Source organism: Chironomus tepperi, unplaced genomic scaffold (genome assembly GCF_022539635.2).
Source record: "Chironomus tepperi strain 1889 unplaced genomic scaffold, CSIRO-AGI_Ctep_v1 contig_171, whole genome shotgun sequence".
Lineage (NCBI taxonomy): Eukaryota > Metazoa > Arthropoda > Insecta > Diptera > Chironomidae > Chironomus > Chironomus tepperi.
In genome coordinates, this window is record NW_027226293.1 from 513,883 (window position 1) to 534,998 (window position 21,116).

The window sequence follows — 21,116 nt, forward strand, 5'->3', positions numbered from 1 at the left end:
ATTTTGTTTCATAGACGAATAAGTGAAATGCTGCTTTTTTGGATGAAGAGAAACTCGTTGGAAAATGTTGTATGAAGTTGATGGGCATTAGAGTGCATTTTGTTGGGTATTATATAGATTGGGATGTATGAGGAGGAATATAGTGAGCATTGTTCGAATCCTTGACATTTAGATATGACTCTATACAAAGATTGAGAGGTCAGACTATGATGGGAATCGAACCCACGTCCTCACAAAAAGATTGACATTGATATCCGGTCAACTGCTCAACCACTCGGCTATAGAGGTTTTAAGCTCCCATTGGCAGATTTGACTATGTATGACTCAATACCCCAGACTCCACTCTGTTTAGACACCATAATGAGGTGCTGTAGATGGTATATTTAGACTGATTCTGCAAGGTGCCAAGTTGATCTAACGACACCGTGTTGCATGTTGCACCGTTTCGGCTGATTTCTGTCCATGCAACCGTCGTACAACATGTGACTCCCTGCATCGTGTCCCTCGGGTTCTGAATCTGAAAATTGACGTCAATCCTATAAAATTAGCTCTAAATTCCCAAATATTCATAATAATCTGCTAAAAATACCATCCAAATGTCATGAATAACTAATCTTAATATTCCACACTTTGCAAAAATGATACCTAATCTCAAATATAGAGTAAACAGCAGATTTGCGGTGACGCTTCCACGTGATAATGAAGTTTGTCGCGACGTGTACGACGTGATAGCATTCAACATTTTTTCCTTGAAATAATTCCCATAAATTTCATAACTTTATTGTTCTACTAACATTTATATTTGAGTCTAAAAATGTCAAGAATTCTAGATATTCAAATACGGATGTCCACAAAAACCAGTATCAATATTTTTATAGCCAATAGTCAAATATCATATCTACCCAAAATGATCATTTGGATGATATTTAGCTATAAAAAAAATCCACTCAGATCGTTAATGAGTTTAATTTCTGAAATGAATCGCCTCTTTTATTTTCTCTACATTACTCGGTGCTCGGTGCTGCTTGAAAAAATTGCGATAACTAATTTTGAAAGTTTACTTTCAATTCTTTAATGCTACTTAATTTTTTGTTTCTCTTCTCTTGCTTGAAAATCATGCAATCTGGTTGGGAGTTGTGCGGATGTTACGGAGGTTTGGGTTGCTCTGAAACTGAATTTGGGTAACTTGGGTCTGTTTGAAGGTGGATCCAATGGTAATATGGGTTTCGAGGGGCATGCTAATTTCTGGAACCATTTTCTTATCTTTGTGTAACTTAGGTTACATCTCCGAAGAAGATGCATGTCGTAGAAATGGCGAATAAACTAGTTCCAGGCCAAACTTACACCGGCCATGTGTTTTCCAAAAACAGAAGGAGGAGCAAGCCGGGTAACACGTAAAGCTGGCATATTTTCATCGCTTATTTACGTCATGTAGCCTTATGAGCTCAATGCAAGCTGCATGGCAACTTTTTATGCAAATTCCATCCATTGTCGGTGCAACAAACTTGTTATTCTCTCTTAGCAATATCGAGGGGCACGCAACTATGTCATACTATTGATATACTTTCTTATTCTCTTTTATGTGGTTCGGATCCCACTTTGAACTGTAGGTCTAGGTTTAAGCGAGAGATATGGAGAATCCTCACTCGTTAAGCTAGAGGTATAGCCAAAAGGTGAACTCGGAGGGAGTCTCACCTCCTCTCCTTAGTCTCACACCCCACTCCCTTCGAATAATATTCAATACCCAAGTATGACGTCACATAACATCCAAATATCCCCCACAACACTTCCAACTCTCATTACATTTCGAAATTTGATTTTCTTAATAAACGAAAATTTAAAGAAAAAGATCTTAATGCTTACCATTTGCAGATGTAGAGTCTGGAACAAAATCTTACTTCCTTAATCTACCTTTATTAGCAAGAAGAAAAGAATGCTTCTTACATTTTTGGTACCTCTTAAGTGCCTATATATTCTCTCTTTTTTTGACGATCATTTATTGTTTGATTTTTTGTAAAGATCTTCATTTTATTATTATTTTTTAAGCATTTAAGTTCAATAAAAAATCACTCGATGAAGTAATAGGAAAAAGAAATGAGGAAAGAAAAGACATATAAAAAGTAACAAAAGAATGTTAAAGTAAACAAAATGTGGATGAGAAAAAATAAAATGTTGAGTAAATGAGTTTATTGTGAACAGATGAATTGGTTTTGAGCTGCTTTTGGATGAGATTTTGGATGTAATTTGAAGAAATTGTTGATTGAAAACTTAAGTTGACAGGATCTAAGATTTGCTTCTGATAAATGATCGTGTGATGATGTTTATTGGCAATGCTGATGATATCTTTGATCATGTTTGTGTTTGCTGAGTCTAAATGATATCCAATACTAAGATGGTGTGAAATATCAGATGTCATACAATCTGAATTTAGTATAAAGGAACTGGAATTTGATGATTTAAATTTAGAGTTTGATCTGTATTTTCAATGTGCAGGCTTGCATTCTGTCCATCATGTAGTTAAAGGATACTTATTATTGGATTGTACAACATAGTTCGTCCAAGACTGCAACCCTGCGTTTTTTGTCTACAGACATATAATTTCGGATGGACCTGTAGAAATGAGGATGCTGAGTATAATTGAAACATGAGTGTTTGATTACTATGCTTGCATACGGCTTAGGAGACTGGCTATGCTACAAACCATACTTAAATTTCGAATTTGAGCATGAGTGCCTTATGTTTTATCAAAATATCTTGATTTCTGTGTACAAAAACACTTACTGCAACCAAGGGTCTGTCTTAAAGCAAATTTACACATCAATAGAATATAAAATGAGTGGGATTCGAACCCACGACCTTTCAATTACATCTCAAGTGCAAATCAAGTGCTCTTACCTAATGAGCTACCAGAGGTTGCTAGAGAGTGTGACATAATGCTCACTTAAATCTTCTTTCTCTATACAATGCTCATCATTGCACAGTTCTTATCGTTGTATTGCATTAAGACATAATATCCAGCATTCTGGGTTCGCTCCAACCTCTAAGTTAGTCTATTTGAATTCTAAAAATCTATGAACTAACCTTTAGACATTTCACTGGCAAACTCAATATTAAACTCAATATTAGATACTAGATTCAAATCTATTTTGGCACCAAAATACCATCCACAGCTTCAGATGGACTATCTTATCCAGAACATTAAACAATTTATATCAACAAATAAAATACTCAATGGACACCTTACTTATGATTTATTACATATTAAACACAAAACTACTTTCATTATTTCACATCCATACATGACCATTCCCAAAAGTAAATAAACTGGTTCAATAAGTTTTGTTATTCTAAGGAACTCCACATGACCCAAAATAAAGTATTGAGTCCTCAAATACACAAAAAAATTCTCAATAACTCTCAAATAGAACTAAAAGAAATCATTTATGATCGCCACACGAACATAAAAATGAGATAAAATAACAATAAAGAATATTAGTGAACAAAAAAATAATATAGAGGAAGATACTGGAACTGAGTGAAATTAGTTCATCGCAAACATTGTGTGCTCTTAGCTTAATAAAATTAATGTCGAGAAGAAAAAGCTTTTATCGCACACTTTATCTAGTTGTCTACAATTTTTCTATCTTAAACATGAAAATTATTATTTATGGGAGACTGCAATGTACAGTTAGAGACATCCACCAGATTTTTTATTTTTTGTAGAGTTTCACAATTCTTTTCTTATTTTTTTTCATTCTTGGTTACATATGTGTGAACATTTTGTTCGTTTTTCTGGTTCTTCTTATTCTTATTGTTCATCCTCAGTTTCTTCTTCTTTTTTCTCTCTTATTCTTAAATGCAAGTGCAACAAATCTTATGTTGTAGGGGGTCGTGTGTAAGTGATGTGAAGGACAAAGTCAAATGCGTAAATTAATAAGATAGATTAAGAGTTTTCTATGTTGTAATCAAGACTTTCACGTCTTGGAATCGAGAATAGTCAGGATTGGGATTTCGGGTCACAATGTCGGTCTCTGTCCCGGTCTCAGTCCCAATCTCGATCTCAAGATTTGTCGAGATCTCAGTCTCCGTTCTGGTTTCAATCTCTGTTCTAGTTTTAGTCTGTGTTCTGGTCTCAATCTCTTTTCTTGTCACAGTCTCTGTCCTGGTCTCAGTTCTGATCTCAGTTTCAAGATTTGTCAACACAGAGACTTCGGGCCATCCCCGCGTACTCTCTCGGGTCTCTGTCCTAGACTTAGTTTCGATCTTGATTAGACGTCTTAAGATTCATCGAGCTTGATAATTCAGGAAACCCCAGTCAGATGAATCAGAAACAATTGTCAGATGAGGAATCATTCAACCCTAGTCAGATAAAGTTTGACGTTGCTAATCGGAAGAATGAGTAGGGTCGGCTTTTTTGATTCGGAATGAAGTTTTAAAACTCTGGGTCAAATTTTCATTGACTTTGCCCAAAAAGAACCTCCAAGTTATAGTTTATCATAACAATTTGATGGACAAAATGTGAACACTTGTTCAGAACTTTACAACTTACTAAGGTTCATGAGAAGAAGTGAATATAGCACGAGTTGGATTCGAACCCATGCCCTGTTGATTGCATGTCTGGTGCTCTTACCTACTGAGCTACCGAGGACTATTAGGAAGCGTGGCTTAATGCTCACTTAAATCCTTTCCTTGTGTTTTCCCCATCACACAGCTCTAATCGCTGTATTAGACTAAACAGCATATCCAACATATGTACATATCTAACAACAAGTTTAGTGAATTTCAACACTTGGTTATGGCAAATGAATATGTGAACATAACCATTGAATATCTCCCACAACTTGCTTACCATCCACAGATTTTTAAACACATGTACCCAATAAATTATACATATGATTCCATACAATGCTGAGAGACTCTTCTTTTAAAAATTATAATACATAGCTTGTCATCTGTACATCTCATAACATGTGTAAATATATACAAGACAGAATGTTTAGTGATTATATAAAATTGCGGAATCAAACGGAAGTGGAAATGCACAAACAGAAAATAATGCTTTGATTTTGATTGTCATACAAAAAAAAGACTGAATTGAGTTATTAGTTACATAAAAGAGACAACAAACAAAAATGGAAAATGCAAAAAAAAGTTTTGTCAATGATTGTAAATATTTAATTGTTAAATTATCATAAAAGTGAAGATTATTATCGTATGCGAGCATCAAAATGAGTCAACTAAACACAAAAAAAATTTCATTTTCAACAAGCTGTTTCCTTGAGAAAGCACGTGCGACATTTCATTCAGTTTGACACAAAACTTGTTATTTTGCAGAGTTGCAAAATTGGCACCTGGAAAGACAGAAACCGTACAAATTCTTGACAATTTGTATGATTTTTTAAGAAAGACAACTGAAACTGTACAAATTCTTGATAATTTGTATGGTTTTGTAAGAAAAACCACACAATTTAGCAAGAATTTGTACGGTTTCTGTCTGTAAAGTAAAAACCGTACAAATTCTTAATAATTTGTATGGTTTTTCTCACAAAACCATACAAATTATCAAGAAATTGTACGGTTTTTACCTTTCACAGGTGCCTGTTTTCCAACTCTGGTATTTAGCAACGTGTTTTTTTGATACATGAAGATTTAGCAACAATCAGCTGTCGCTTTTAATTGCATTTCAATAGGATCAGTTCACGAAATTATTTTTGGTTGAAAACATCACAAGGCTTAATTGTGTAAATTTCTATGGTAATAGTCGATAATTTTGGAAAGAGCTATTAAAAGCTATTTAAAATTAGTCTATTGATTCATTCATAGAAATTGCACTGCATTTATACAATTTGTAGGGGGTCGACTACAAATTGCGTGTGTCAATTATTGGGTTATTGATTAAATTTAATTTAGTTATGTCAGAAATGAGTAGTTCGTGGATCTGAGCATAGCCTTGAATACTTTTTGGACCCCCTGAGGGTTTCTAACTTTGTGAAATGAAGTGGTTTACTGATGCAATATTTCAGTGTTGTGTGCGCTATGAGCGCATGTGGGAAGTGGTTCGAACAGCATGTTGTATGCAATTTCGGTAGTGGCTTACCGACAAGGCGTGCTATGGCACAAAAAAGTTTGGAAAACACTTAAATATTCTAATTTTTTGGAATCTATAAAATTGCAACCAAAAGACACACCACTTAGAAATAAGGATCGATAATTTGGGCTAAATTATCTTGATTCTGGCCTAAGGCTGGATTTCATCGAATCTTTCATATTGACTTAAAGATGGATTTTCCAATTCAAGTCGTGTGCTTTTCGAGAATCAATAACTGACCTGCCTTAAAATTGAAAGCATCTGAATTTTTGGAATCTCCCAAGCAATACAAATGCAACAAACCATCATGCGGCTCCCAAATAAAGCCCACGTACACCCACTCATAGATAGCCTATTTAGCCATCTTAGTAATCAGTTCTGAAGACTGAAGTCAAGCTCTAGTCTGAAAATTTAACTATTTCGACTGTTCGAATCCCATTTTATAGTATAAATTTCAAGATACTCCCACTGATGTCTTATTGTGTACAAATTCTCGCTAACAAGACCAAGACTTCCCTGACGAGATTTGATGAGACTGATTACTGCTCGCGATTTGCCAAGAGTGATATAGATTTGTCGAGACTTGAGTGCAAAACTGAGACATCAGTAAAATCCCTAATTTTGTAAAAATTCACACATCTTTAGCGTCCCCCATCATCTTTAAAATTTGATACATCGTAAATAAATGCTCCCAAAAATATCATTTTTGATAGCTTCTTCTCTTCTGTTTCATCATCATCATCCATTAATATTTTTTTTCGTACGCAATCAAAAGCGAAACTGATCGCGCACAATTTTTGTCTGTTTACCTTTTGATTTATATTTTTACGCTATCTTGACTCTCCGCGATGCTCTTTCTTTTTTACATTACTTTTTGATGATGTTTACCATATTTATGAAGAAAATTTAAATATTTTTTTAAATGTGCTGTAGACAAGGCGATTCACTTTCACTTGACAATGAAATTATTTCACATTTTTTTCTCGTGACATCTTATTTATAGAGTAGATAATAAGAAGTCGGTAAATCAGTGATGGGCAATCTTTGTATCGGATTTGAAGCAAATGTGCCCACAGGTGTCGCTAGTGTGTGACCAGTGTCGCTACTGGAACTAGTGTGGCACATTAGTGTGACGCCAAAAGAACTGTTAACTCACTTCGTGACCGGACAGACCAATTATGATCCATGGCCTATAACCGAGTTGTCAAGGTGTTGCCGACTCCATCGCTGACTTCCGTTTCCCATTTACCAATACCAAGTGGATTACTGACTTTATCGACAGTATAGTCTTTTGCATTGCACGAACTCTTATTCGATCCACAAAATAAAGTTCCCTTTCAGTGTGTCGCCCTAAATTCTTGAAATGCCATGAACCTGTGTTCAATGCCGTGTGCCATGTGCAGTTTCGTTCGAAGCTAACCACCAAGGTGTGCCTTCAAAATAAAAGGTTGCCCACCACTGCTCCTAAATTATTTAATTTTTATATCGTCGCCGACAAAATTCCTTGATGCTTTATTATTATTATTCACAAATAGTGCAAGACAAACAATTAATTTTTTATACATTCAGAACTTTTAGTGCCTATGAATTATGAATATTTGATTAATGCCAATTTATACAATACAATGTATTCGTGCTGAATAAGAACGATTCAATCTATAAAGATATTAATTCAATTTTTTTAAACACTCTCAATTGTGCTTCAGCCTTAACGATTGTGATCGACTGGAAATTGATTGAAAATTTTATTAATTCTTTACGTATAGACCTCATTGAATCCGGCATTTATAGCTACAGTAAATCCATTGAAATTTTTTAAATTCTCACTTTTTTCAACATGGGCATGTATGCACAATGTGTGGTGAAAAATATTTTCACAAATTGCTCAAAATGCAAGTTGATCCCCTTAAAAAATTACAATTGTTCAATAAAATAATATTGCAACTGCTTCCAATTGATTGGAGATGCCAAAATATGCAGAAATTTTCACGAAGGTGTTAAGATGGAATATGAGAATCAATAAAAAATGAAGTAAATGATACAGGGGAGAGATTGTTATTTTTGTGGATGCAGTGTTGGATTAGCTTTCTAAAGGTGGTGAATTGGGAATGCATGCAGCCTAGTGCCAGGTTTACCAGAGGGATCGGCCTTTTTTATTTGAATTTTTTTTAAAAAAGCAAATAAAAAATTTGAAAATAAAAAAATCGTTACAAAATAAACAGTTTTTCAATCTTTGGAGGGGTCCCTAGTCCTAATGGCCCCCCTGGCTACGCTATTACCTAGTGCTACATTTAGCCTTAAACCAATCACGTGGTGAAATATCCACAATCCCCACCTTCTCGTGGTGAGAAATCGTTAATCCAAACCACATGTGGGAACAGAGACGATCGGGACTCTGGTTAATACAGGGTCAACTGGTCTAGCAAGCCACCATCTTTAAGCAAAAGCTACGAAACCCAAAGAATGGAATACCGGACTAGATCTAACAATGACGACCAAGGTGTATCTTTGAGTATATAGCATTTTGTCATTCAGTCAAATAAGCCCCGTTAGCTCAGTGGTAGGAGCATGCGACCGGAAGTCACAGGACGTGTGTTCGAATCCCACTCGGGATGTTTTATTCGGAATTATAATTTTTCTGTTAAAACAAGAGAATCATAGATTCTGATAGCTTTTTAAGGTTGACTGACGTAATTATCAACACTGGTCATTAATTCGGTATCGTAGCCATTGTCCTTCAAGTATTATATGCTGTCCAATTCTGACAGCATTTCCCTTCAAATCCCCAAAAACATCCAAATTTTCACACGAAAACCTCTTAATTTTACAACACTATCCATCTATTAGAGCCACAACACTGTTAGAAATTTGATTATCTTCTTTTGTTTTTACCAAAAAAAAAATAAAGAAAAATATTAACGGTCATTTGGATTATAACCCAAAATTGTCAATTTGGTTGGTGCATGACAATGCAATAAATAAAATTTGAATCGACACCATATACATTTTAGGCATGTCTTATGCTATAAAGTACAATTTTTTATTGTTCAATAAAAAACTATTAAAAGTCAATAAACATTTACAGTTACAGATTCATTCATCGCAATGATCCAAAAAGCATACAATCTTGTCATCACGCTGTTTAGTCTTTCATAAAGATTTTTTTGCTTTTTCCTTCCTCAAGTTCATGCGGTGTGCTGACCGCCAATATCAATTCAAGTCTTGTATGAAATGGCATGAAATTCTCACCTTTTTTCCTCTTATGCTACGGTATTTTATTATTCCTCATCATACACACATGAGAAGTGCAATAATAAAAAAAATTTAAAGTTATGATATATCGCTTCATTGGATTATAACTGTTGTTAATCTTCTCTATTTTTTTACATTTTTTTTACCTCTTCTTCTTGTTTGATTTAATGATTTGTAGACCTTTCTCATATGATTAAGTATACACATTGCATGAACGGGTCATGTTCGCTAATGACGTCATGTTAGAATTTTTAGAGCAATTCATCTTCCATTCCTAGAAATTGTTAAATTTGTGCTGTGATTCAGGGCAATGATCTAACAGCAATGGTCAAGTGGTTAGAGCATCGGACTACCATTCTAACGTTCCGGGTTCAATCCCAGGGAAAGTCTAGTTGGATTCGCATGCTTTTTCACTGTTCTAGTCACACCAACTCGGTTTATGTGATTCGCGACTCACAAGTTGTGGCTAAGTACGTTGCATTGATATACCCTGGGTCATGCAGAGTGCAGAGTTGTGGAAAGTAAAACGTCCATACAGACAGTGAGGGCAACGATTAAATCTGCAATTAATCCGGTGCTGAAGAAGGTTTAAGTGTGTTTAGTGCCACGCTTCCTAACAATCCTCCGATAGCTTAGTTGTTGAATCATGCGACTGACATTCGGATAACGTGGGTTCGAATCCTACTCGGTGTATGTTGGGGAGAAGTGTTGAGACATCAGGAATCCTTAAACTCATCTCAAAATACCGTCATTTGTTTCTAACAATCTAAATTTTAGACATATTTATTACTTACTTCCATGACTGGGGCGTTCGTTGACCCATTGCCGCTCAGAAAGTATGTTTATCATATAACTCTAGTTTGATGACACATGAACAAGGAGGTCTATTATTAAGTCCGAGGATTGCTGAGCATGTAACTCTAGTTTAAAAGCACCTTAACACGTAAGCCTGTCCTATCCGTAAGCCTATGTGCATCCGTAACACTATCCGTACGGCCTGCCCTATTCGTAATCCTGCCCTATCCTTCAAAAACTTCTACCAGTTCAACATGCTAGACATCACATACCAATGAATCCCATCAGAATTTCACTCAACCAATTCAGGAAAATGTATGCAAAATACGTAAATTTTATACTGTAAGGGAAGTGCATCCGATTGTGCAATTGTGATTGAACGTGTAGGTGACTTGCATAACAAATAAAAAATGAGACTTCTTTTACATATGCATTAAAATGAGTAGTACTAAGTTAAATAGTCAATATGAATAATATTTGCTGACAAATCAAATTTATGTACGGCTGTACACACTCGTGTATTGTTCAATGACTCACACCACGCGAATTGCATTGAGGAAATTTAAGGTTTTTTTCTGTAGCTGCTTTTATTTGTGTCCCGCTGATTGTAGTATTTCTATATAATTTCGTCATCTCTTCATGATCTCTTTGTTTGCCGCTGACAAACCTTAGTTTTTTTAATGCCGCAGATAATTATCATTTTTTCGAACAGTAAAAACTCTTTATTGAATCACCAAATACACACACGATTTATGCCATTATTTATAAATAAGCTCAAGGTCTCGATTCTTGGTAGTTATTAATCCATTTAAATATCCCCAAATATGGCCTCTCAACTGATCTAGTTTGTAGCTTACTTTGAGTATTATTAAAGTCTGAAGAGATCAGCAACATTTTAAGTCTTTTGTATTCCGCCTCCAAAATAAAAATAAGTTTGAAGAATGCTCAGCGAAAGCAGCATAACTCTAAAAAATTAATAATAATGTCAAGATGTAGTAAATACCTCTCAAAAATGGGGTGCAAGAATGCGAATCACGTTTTGACGTTTCAATTGTGGCCTTTTTCAGCTCTTGTGCTCTCTCTTACCACGCTTGTCGTTTGTTTTGTTGCAATCTTGAAATTCATATTTAGCATGAGAATTTACGAAATATATAAAATATTTTATCGTTAAAAAATATCACATTTTTTATTAGAGTTGAACAAGGCATGCCGACTTTTTGGAGTGAATATTTTTTTGAATAAATAGTTGTAAAATACTGTTGAGGATGGCATATCTTTTTATTAATTTAGAGTGTCAATCAAGCTGTAGATTGGTGAAATTGGAGTTTCATGTTAGGGGTTAGTAAAGATATTCTTATTTATGAGCAGCCCGAATATCACAAGTCATTTAAAATCAGGAATCAGGACGGCGTATTTCATGGAACTAAATCCATCACCATGGCTCAGCCTTGCAAACCCTTATGCCAGATTTTCTATCGATCAACTAATTTGTCCTTTTCGGATAGCTACCAAAAAACTCAAATATGATTAATATATTCCAGAGCTCGAAGTCGACATACTGGCTCGACTCAAATTCGAATTCAAAATTTTATGTTTCTCACAAGTTATTCACTTTCCCGAGCAAAATGGTGCAGCAAATAGCATTTTTGGTCTATAAATAGTTCGGAATAAGCCATAACGGTGCTCTCAGGGCAAACGACTCAGGGATGAAACCATATCCTATCGAACACGTTGTGCTGTTCTTGGTTATAACCAGACAAGTGATTGACAAATGATTAATTGTTTCAAAATCAGTCATCTGGGCATTTTGTTAAGTGAACAAGACTTGTACCTGTGTCACCTAGTCAATGAACACTTTATGCGACTCGAGTATTTTCTGAAAAATTGAAAACTCTCATAAAAATGACAAAATCCTTACCTTGACTAGACTTCCATTATCCAAAGTTAGATCAAATAAAGTTTACAGTCCGTTAAAGTCGAAAAGGCACTGCAATATGCGATCTGCATCCTCCAACCATCAGACCTCACATCAATAAGTCGCAATATCATTAGAAACTGCATAACAAAACTCTATCCTCATTCCAAAGCTCAAATAAAACAATCTTAATAATTAAATTCCCCCCATCTGCATTGTAAATACCTGACGATAAGATAAACAAAATAATTTTTATATTTACAGCTACTATTATCCATAAAGTTGTCGTTCACTGATAAAAAAATTGTTAAAAAAAATTATAAAATATATTTCCTTTTAATATTTATCACAAAAAATTAATCAGTACTTAAAAATACTTTCCACGAAAAAGTTCTCACATCAAAGTTGGCATGCCTTAGCAGTCAACTAACGAATTTTATGACGGGAAATTAATAAAAAATGTTAAAAATGTTAAAAAAGCATTAGCGTGATTCCGTGAGATCGATATATAATACAGCCATAGCTAGTTGTGAAGTTGCTTAATCGTTATCTCATTATCGAGATCCAAAAAAATTAAATAAACTTTTCGTGAAAATAAAATAAAATTTTTTTGAAGGGTTATCGCCTACTGCGATCTGTTTTTGTTCATAATTGAAATCTCCTGTCTAATTAGATGTGAATTTTGAAAGGCATGAATTATTGAGTTGTGACTGATCAACACACGACCTTCAAACCAGAGTTGCAAAACAGGCATCTGTCACAGGCAAAAACCGTACAATTTCTTACAAAACCATACAAATTATTAATAAATTGTACGGTTTTTGTCAGGTACAAAACCATACAAATTATCAAGAAATTGTACGGTTTTGTCACAGGCATCTGTAACAGACTTAAAAACCGAACAATTACTTACAAAACCTTACAAATTATCAAAAAATTTACGGTTTTTGTATGTGACAAAACCTTGCAAATTACCAAAAGAAATTGTACGGTTTTACCTATGACAAAACCTTACAAATTACCAAGCACTTGTACGGTTTTTACCTATGCCAGGTGCCTGTCTTGCCACTCTTCTTCAACCAGCCGACCACTAAATTCGTGTTAAGTTGTAAACAAAAAGCTTATCTATGAATTGAAATGTGCATGCGAAAAAAAGAGAAAATTATTAAGCCATTCATTAATGACTGAATCTCTCGTATCATATCCAAAAAAAATGTATAATTTTCGAAATTCATTAACAGACATGACATGAAAATATTTATGATTATTATTTCTTCTTCTTCCAGTGCATCAATCTGTTAACAAAAAAAAAATAAGAGTTTGGGTCCCACGCATCATCCACAAAAACGGCATTTAATACCAAAATTACCTTAAATTCAGACATTATGAATAACGTACAGCGAAATTTCTTCAAGTTCCTGTTTATATTGGCAGTATGGTCATTTCTATTGATAGGCGTAATAAAAATAAACAATGACAACATAGACTTAGCTGGCGTCTCAATAACATCACAGACATATCTCAAGAAAATTCCATTACATAGGAATTTATTGCAAAAAGAGAAATGGAATCAAATGATGGATCAAACATCGACAACATCTGCATCTGAAAGACTAATGACTTATATTGATAATGAAGTTCTGGTCGATAATAGAACTGGTATGAGGATGTTTATATAGCTGTACATTTATTGGGCGGGTTTGTTCATAAGTGATGTCTGCTCTTGACTTCTTGGGTTCTTTTACAATTTGTTAAATCTGAGAATTTTATGAATTTTTGTGATTCGGGTGGCTTTTCCCCAACTTATCACAGTGTGGCTTGTCCCATTATATAGACTGTATAGGAAACAAAGCCCCAGACACTTGTTTATAGCCCCAGGCACTTGTTTATAGCCGCGAGCACTTGTTTATACCCCCGGGTACTTGATTATAACCATGGGCACTCATTTATAGGTCCTGGAACGCGTTTATTGCACCGGGCACTTGTTTATAGTCCCGAGCACTTGTTTATAGCCCTGGATACACTAGGAATTTATAGCCCCAGGAACTTGTTTATAGCTCCAGGCACTTGTTTATAGCCCCAAGCTCTTGTTTATAGCCCCGGGCACTTGTTTATAGCCCCGGGCACTTGTTTATAGCCCCGGGCACTTGTTTATAGCCCCGGGCACTTGTTTATAGCTCCGGGCACTTGTTTATAGCCCCGTGCATACGTTTATAGCCCCAGGCACTTGTTTATTGCCCCGGAAACTCGTTTATATCCCCGGGCACTAGTATATAGTCTCTTTCATACCTATTAATCACTTGATCCTCTAGTTTATATACGATTTTTCAGATTTACAATCCGGTTCATGAAGTTTCGGTTGAGCTTTACTCCTGGACACTGTTATTCCGAACCTACTGTCTTTTGACATCAGAACATCCTCTCACCCCAAACCTAAACACATCACATCACTCATGAATACATTCACATTTTCAATTTCAAATAAAAATTCTTTTCTTTTTTTTTTCTTTACTCACTGCTTATTTAAACAAAACAGGTATTGATGATGAGCAGCTAGTGAAAGATGTAGAAGAAAAATTACCATCACTACCAATAGCATATTGGACGAAACATAAAGCCATTCAAGCGCAAGCAAACAATAAAAATTCAAAACAATGTGCTAAATATCCATCAATCTTCGATCTACAATTCAGTAATATTTACTGGCAGACATTACAGACAACAAATGGTACATTTCAATTATTTGGTGCTTATTATGATATTAGAAAAAATTCCAAAATCGGTCCTGCTGTAAGAATTCTTGGTATGATTGATCGAATTAATCCAAGTGTTAAAACATACTGTCAATTTTGGTTTGACGGACAAAAAGATCCAACAATTGTTAAGACATTTGAATATAAATACATTTGGTAAGTAGTAAATTAAATTAAACCTGCTTAATTGTATTTCAAATTGGCATTAAATTATTTCTCAATACTTCTAATCTTCTATACAATAGGTTTTCGCGATGGGGTAATTACTTTAACAATGTCTATCAACCATACCTTATCGCATGTCAAATACCAAAACCTTTTCATGCACTTGTTCCAACTTCAGTGTCAATTGTCGAGAAACAATGCGATACAGCAACAAATAATTTACGTGTTATTTATAATTTACCAGCCGATGATCGTAAAAAAGGCTTTGCTGTTTGTGTCAAGGGCTTAGATTTTCTTTACGATGATTTATCAGTCAAGATGATTGAATGGATTGAACTAATTACGATGCTTGGTGCCGACAAAATTTATTTTTATGAATTACAAGTTCATCCAAATATATCAAAAGTATTAAAGCATTATGAGAAGGAGGGTAAAGTACATGTGACACCATTAACATTACCAGGAGGTCAACCTAATATACCCGGCCTACAACATTTATATTTGACAAAAAAGACAAGTCAAAAAAGGCAAAATGAATTAATTCCATATAATGACTGTTTGTATAAGAATATGTATAAATATGAATTTATTGCATTATTGGATATAGACGAAGTAATAATGCCAAAACATGATGATATGAGTTGGCATGACTTAATGGTAAGGGTACTTGAAAAGGGCAAAAAATTACGTAATACAACATATCCATCCTACAATGTACGTAATGTTTATTTCTTTGACGAGACACATCATGATCATGATTGGATACCCGGTATGCCTAAATACATGCACATGCTACAACATATTAATCGTGCTGCAAACTTTACAAAACCAAATCAATATATTAAATGTTTCCATAATCCCGAACGTGTATTGACACTTCACAATCACTTCCCACTCGCATGTCTCGGTGGACCATGCAAATCATTCTCAATTGACACTGATGATGCTCAACTACAACATTATCGTGCCGATTGTGTAAAGACTTTGAAAAAATCATGTGAAGATTTTAAAGAAAATAAAGTGAAAGACTCAACGATATGGAAGTTTAAAGATCAACTTATAGTACGAGCAACAAAAACTTTAGAGACATTAGGCTTTTTTAAAAATCAACAAAAGACTTCATATCGTGAAAATGAGGTTTACTGAAATTGGACGTGAATATATTAAGTGCGTCGAGTGTCATTCTATTCAATTAAGTAAATAAAATTCGAAGTGAAGATAAAAAAAATTGTGATAAATAATAGAAAGGAATGGGATAAAAAAAATATGTAGGAACAGTGTTTTGGGCAGAGTTGAGAAACAGGCATCTGTCATAGGCAAAAACCGTACAATTCCTTGATAATTTGTATGGTTTTGTAAGAAACATTTGTATGGTTTTATAAGAAACATTTGTATGGTTTTGTAAGTAGAATTCCTTGATAATTTGTATGGTTTTTCTTATAATTTGAATGTTTTTTCTTACAAAACCATACAAATTATCAAGGAATTGTACGGTTTTTGTCTATGACAAGTGCTTGTTTTGCAACTCTGGTTTTGGGTATTAAGTGTGATAAAATTACTTAATAGAAAAAAAAGAAGTTTTATATTAAAATAAATTAGTTCCAATGCGAAACTAATCATAATAATATGAAGAAAAAAATTGTTGTTGTTTTTTTGGGATTTTTGAACCCAAATATCATCCAAAAATGTGTCAATACGAGAGCTTAGTTGATTAATTACGTTCATTAGGATTATTGATGAATAAAATTGACATTTGTTGGACCGAATATTTGTTTATGTGATTATGTGACGGCTGATGTTTGGTCAGTTAATGTTAATTTTATTTATTATCGATATAAATTTAGATATTTTGTGATTTAATAATTCCGGATATCAAATAAATAAGGGGTCAAGGACGGATTATTGAGTTTTGTTTACTGCAACTGCTAACTGCTTACTGCTTATGCAAAACTTAATAATTCTCTTTACATTCCCTAAAATTCTAAATAAAATTGTCCAACTTTTAAAAAGATGGATTTGCTAGCTGACTAAATACAGTCATATACATAAATTGAGAACCCCATCCCCAAAATATTGTAGGAAAAAATTTTTGCCGGCTACTGTCCGTGATTATAATAATAAATCCAAAAAAAGATATAAATTGTCAGTTTGATACACATTATAATAATATAATTAAATTAAGCTGTCATTAAATATTTAATTTAAAAAAGCGATAATTGATACACATCAAAAACGAATGAAAACGATATTATTGATAATGAATCTGTAAATGAGTTTAAAAAGCATTGGTGGGGTGAGTTCATAAATGACGTGGATTGTTTAATTAAACAGACAAAGAGGATGCTCTTAAGTGCATTCAACTGAGTAACAGAAATGAAGAAATTGAAGGAGAAGCTCTAGCGTCCTTATCAACACAACCAATCCAGGACATTTTCGGTCTTCCTCTTGATCTTTTGCCGTCCACAAAGTCTGCAAAGGTTACTCTATATACTGGGGAATCCTGTGGTCGTCTGTGCAAAAGAGGTTAGCTAGAGCCTTTAAAGTTCTGTGGCAGAGTCTTCTTCATCTTTGTTGTCACTCGGGTCACTTTATTAACTGAGCATGTTAAAGAATTCTTATTTTGTCAATTCATTAAGACTTTCAATCCCGGAACTGGATTGCATGGAAATCATTTGATCAATTCAAGCATTCAGTACATTTTGATCAAAACTCTTAAACACGCTCGATTCGTCTGTTAAAGGACAGAGGAGAGGTTAAGAAGCTTTGCAAGAATTAACTTATAAAAGCAGACTAGGTGTGACTAGGTATCACACTGGGTGGTCTGAGGTTGTAGCATAGTATTGTTCAATATTCCAAGTGCAAGACCCGCTATAGATAGATATCGATATAGCGCTATAGTTAGATAGCGCCCCGCTATAGATGGACGAGATGACTAAAGATTTTGGCAACAGACTAGTGCAGTGTTTCCCAACCTTTTTGGAGTACAACTCAGAAATCTACAATTGTAATGTAAATTTGATGAATTGTCATAGTTTTAGCGACACACTTGACGAGCCTTTTTTGACTTTCTAGTGTTTCTGGAAACATAGTTGAGATGCACTGCACTAGTGTTTTGTCTATTTTCATCTATTTAAGGTAGTAACTCCAGAGATAAAGCTTATACCACCTCTCAAAATCAAGGTTGTAAAGTTACTCAATACTATCAATATTGACGTCATTTATGAACAACTCCCCTTCAAAATTCAGCCATGTAAAAATCATTAATTTTTTTGCATATCATTTTCATTGAATGTTCATGCTTTTTTTTTTCATCGTCAATCAGGGAACATTAAATGATTGTTATGGGGAAACAAAATTTATTATCATTAGAATTTCATCATCATCATTTATATCCATATTATTTCTGTATTAATAATCATCTCATTATTGTTAATTAAAAAACCTTGAAAAAAATCAAATTCATGTACATCCAATACAAATTTATTATTGGTGATGCTTTGTTCCGACATCATGTAGAATATGATGAATGAACAATATTGGCATCACAATAGACAAGATTCTCGCGCGTAAATCAAAATTCAATGCCATTTTTTTAACTTTGGAAATTGTTTTTTCTTATTTAAATTCTCATTGATGCACTTTTTGTCAGATTCCGTGTGGGATATAGCCTGGGAGCATGCACATCCAATAATATTTAAACAATCCTTCTTCATATTAATCCAATAATGAAGAAATATCCTTGAATCATTAAATAAGCATCTTTTAAACTACCTGAACGTCTCGGTACCAAAACATCAAATTGTAATTTTTTTAACTTCCTGACGTGAATCTGACAACATCAATGAGAGGATTTGCATATGTTAATCGAATCATAAATCGATAAATTTTTAAAGATTCATTAATTTTTTTTCTCAAAAAAGCCAAAAAAAATTGTATTTTTATTGCTTTCTCATTTAACTGACTGACTACTGTATTGTATTATAATATTCATACGTATGAAACCTGTAAATTTATTTGTGTATAATTAGATAGAAAACAAATTAAGTTTGATGAGACTGATGAGGAGATTATTTGGGGTCAATGTTTGGTAGAGGAAGTAAATTTGCTGATTATTGAGTTAAATTGAACAGTTAGGACTAGATTAATTCCAAATGTGCGAATTTCAATCAGTTTTCAAGCATTTAGGCAGTCCAAATGAGTAAAAATACGCTAGAATTAGACATCAACACGACATTTACTTGCCATTGACTGGTTAACAAATGGCAAGAATTGAAATGCTGCTAACAAATGCTAATTTGGTTGTTCTGCCTATTGGCTGCCTCTTGGTTCTTAGTATATTGCCGATCAATTCCGATTCGCGCCTTAACGCCCTACGATTCACTGTGGATCAATAGGAACCAATCATCAACATTTAATTCCGTTTCCCTGCATGCTAATCAAAATTCTAATCATATTCTATTACATATTTTTGTCAAATCAGGCAGGAATTAAATCTTTATTGATTTTCTAAGCATTAGAATATAGAGTATTAAGGATGAATTAATCCTTAATTCCAGATTTGATGTAATAAAATTCTGAAGTATATAGCCATATTTAGCTGAATTTTCTATAGTTAGAGTTAGGTCTCTGTGTCTTAGTGATTATGGAACAGATTAACACTGTTATACTCTAATATTGTCGCAGTCGTGAGTTCAATTCTCACTAGAAGTCTATTAATTACATTATGTATGGCTCAAATTCTGGATCTTGACACTTAAGACTGGATCCAAAGATTAGTATGAGATCAAATACTTCCAGGAAGATTATCATGAACTTATTTTGGGCTTCTTTTGAGTAGTTGCTCAGTTCAAGCTTGCTGTAACTCAAAAAAACCTCGATAAAGCCACAAAATTACTCAAAGCTCAATCCATCGCATCCCCAAACCAGCATCATCCCAGACAATCTTCTCAGCAGCCAATCAATAAATTATTATGAAAAAGAATTGCTCCAAAGGCACTGACGCGTCTGATTTAAATCGGAAGTGAATAAAGATAAATTTTCATTCTAGAGAAGAAAAAAAAAAATATAAAAAAATCACCATAGCAAGTGCCTTTACGCAAGATTGCGAGCCAAGATCAATTATAATGTTAAATAAGCTATAACAAAAAAAAAAGTCTCATAATTTATTTAATATTCCATAATTTCGAACAATTTTTTTATTGCTTTTAAGTTGTAAAATATTGTATGTGAAATAAAAAAGTCACTATAATAGAGGAAAAAAAAGTTAATTGAAAAAGAAATCTCAGCAGTCTTTTTTTTATACTTTACTTATATTAAATCATTTTATATTACAGCAATTAATCAAAAGTATGCTACAATTTGAGTGCCTTAAAAAATGATCATTAGTTGCATAAAATATGGAGTGAAGAAGATGAAGACCAATTGATGTAAAAATATGTGGAGCGATCGAGACTTCATTTGCAATTTTCGAGTGAATTTCCAAAACGTGACTTTTGTTTATTCTTCTACTTCTCATTCGGCAGTGGTGTAGGCAGACAGGAATTGTTGTTTGAATTATTTTTATTCAATTTGTGATTGATTTCAGGGAAATTTCAGGCTATTTCAGGTGGACTAAGATATTCCTTTTGTTTCTGTAAGCAACATTGATCCTAACTACGAGAGATCCTCATGAGTTTTTGATGCCTTTACTCTTATGACTTTAGAGGAAATCATTAGATTCTTAAGTTCCTAATGTAGCTCTTAAGATTCTCAGATATAAACTTACTTACTTACTTGCTGCTAAACAGATCAATTATGATACATGGCCTCCTTTAGATGGCACCTAAAGTTGAAGCTTTATCATTGGCTTTCGTCCACCATTTCCAATATCAAGTACAATGTTAATATCTATATTGACAGCTTCATTCCGATTCAATTTGGATTTGATCGTCCACGTTTTCACAGATATCAGCAGACTAATGTTAGAGATCCTCATGTGATACTCGATATTTCCATGTTACCCAAAGATCCTTCAATTTAAGATCATTAGATGTCCTAATTTGTTCAAAAAATCCTCGAGTGGATGACCAAAGCTATCGACATTTGAGCAAACCGTGCTTTTTTAATACTAAGAGTTCATTTGAACCTGTGTGCATCTTAAGATTCTTAT

The 21,116-nt window shown here is 33.9% G+C and overlaps 1 protein-coding gene across 3 annotated transcripts in view; it reads left to right on the forward strand.

Annotated features, from left to right (window-relative positions):
- LOC139088879 (uncharacterized) overlaps nucleotides 1-16,390 on the forward strand; it is a 68,266-nt gene extending 51,876 nt beyond the window's left edge. For 2 of the 3 annotated variants that reach the window (XM_070638213.1, XM_070638212.1), the window contains exons 3-5: nucleotides 13,337-13,709; nucleotides 14,587-14,959; nucleotides 15,049-16,390. In XM_070638213.1, coding sequence (XP_070494314.1) covers nucleotides 13,436-13,709; nucleotides 14,587-14,959; nucleotides 15,049-16,114 — 1,713 coding nt within the window. In that variant the 5' untranslated portion in view covers nucleotides 13,337-13,435 and the 3' untranslated portion in view covers nucleotides 16,115-16,390. Of the gene's footprint in view, nucleotides 1-12,967; nucleotides 13,266-13,336; nucleotides 13,710-14,586; nucleotides 14,960-15,048 lie in introns of those variants that run through there. The other variant, XM_070638214.1, reaches the window with a different exon arrangement.
- Nucleotides 16,391-21,116: the final 4,726 nt, after the last annotated feature.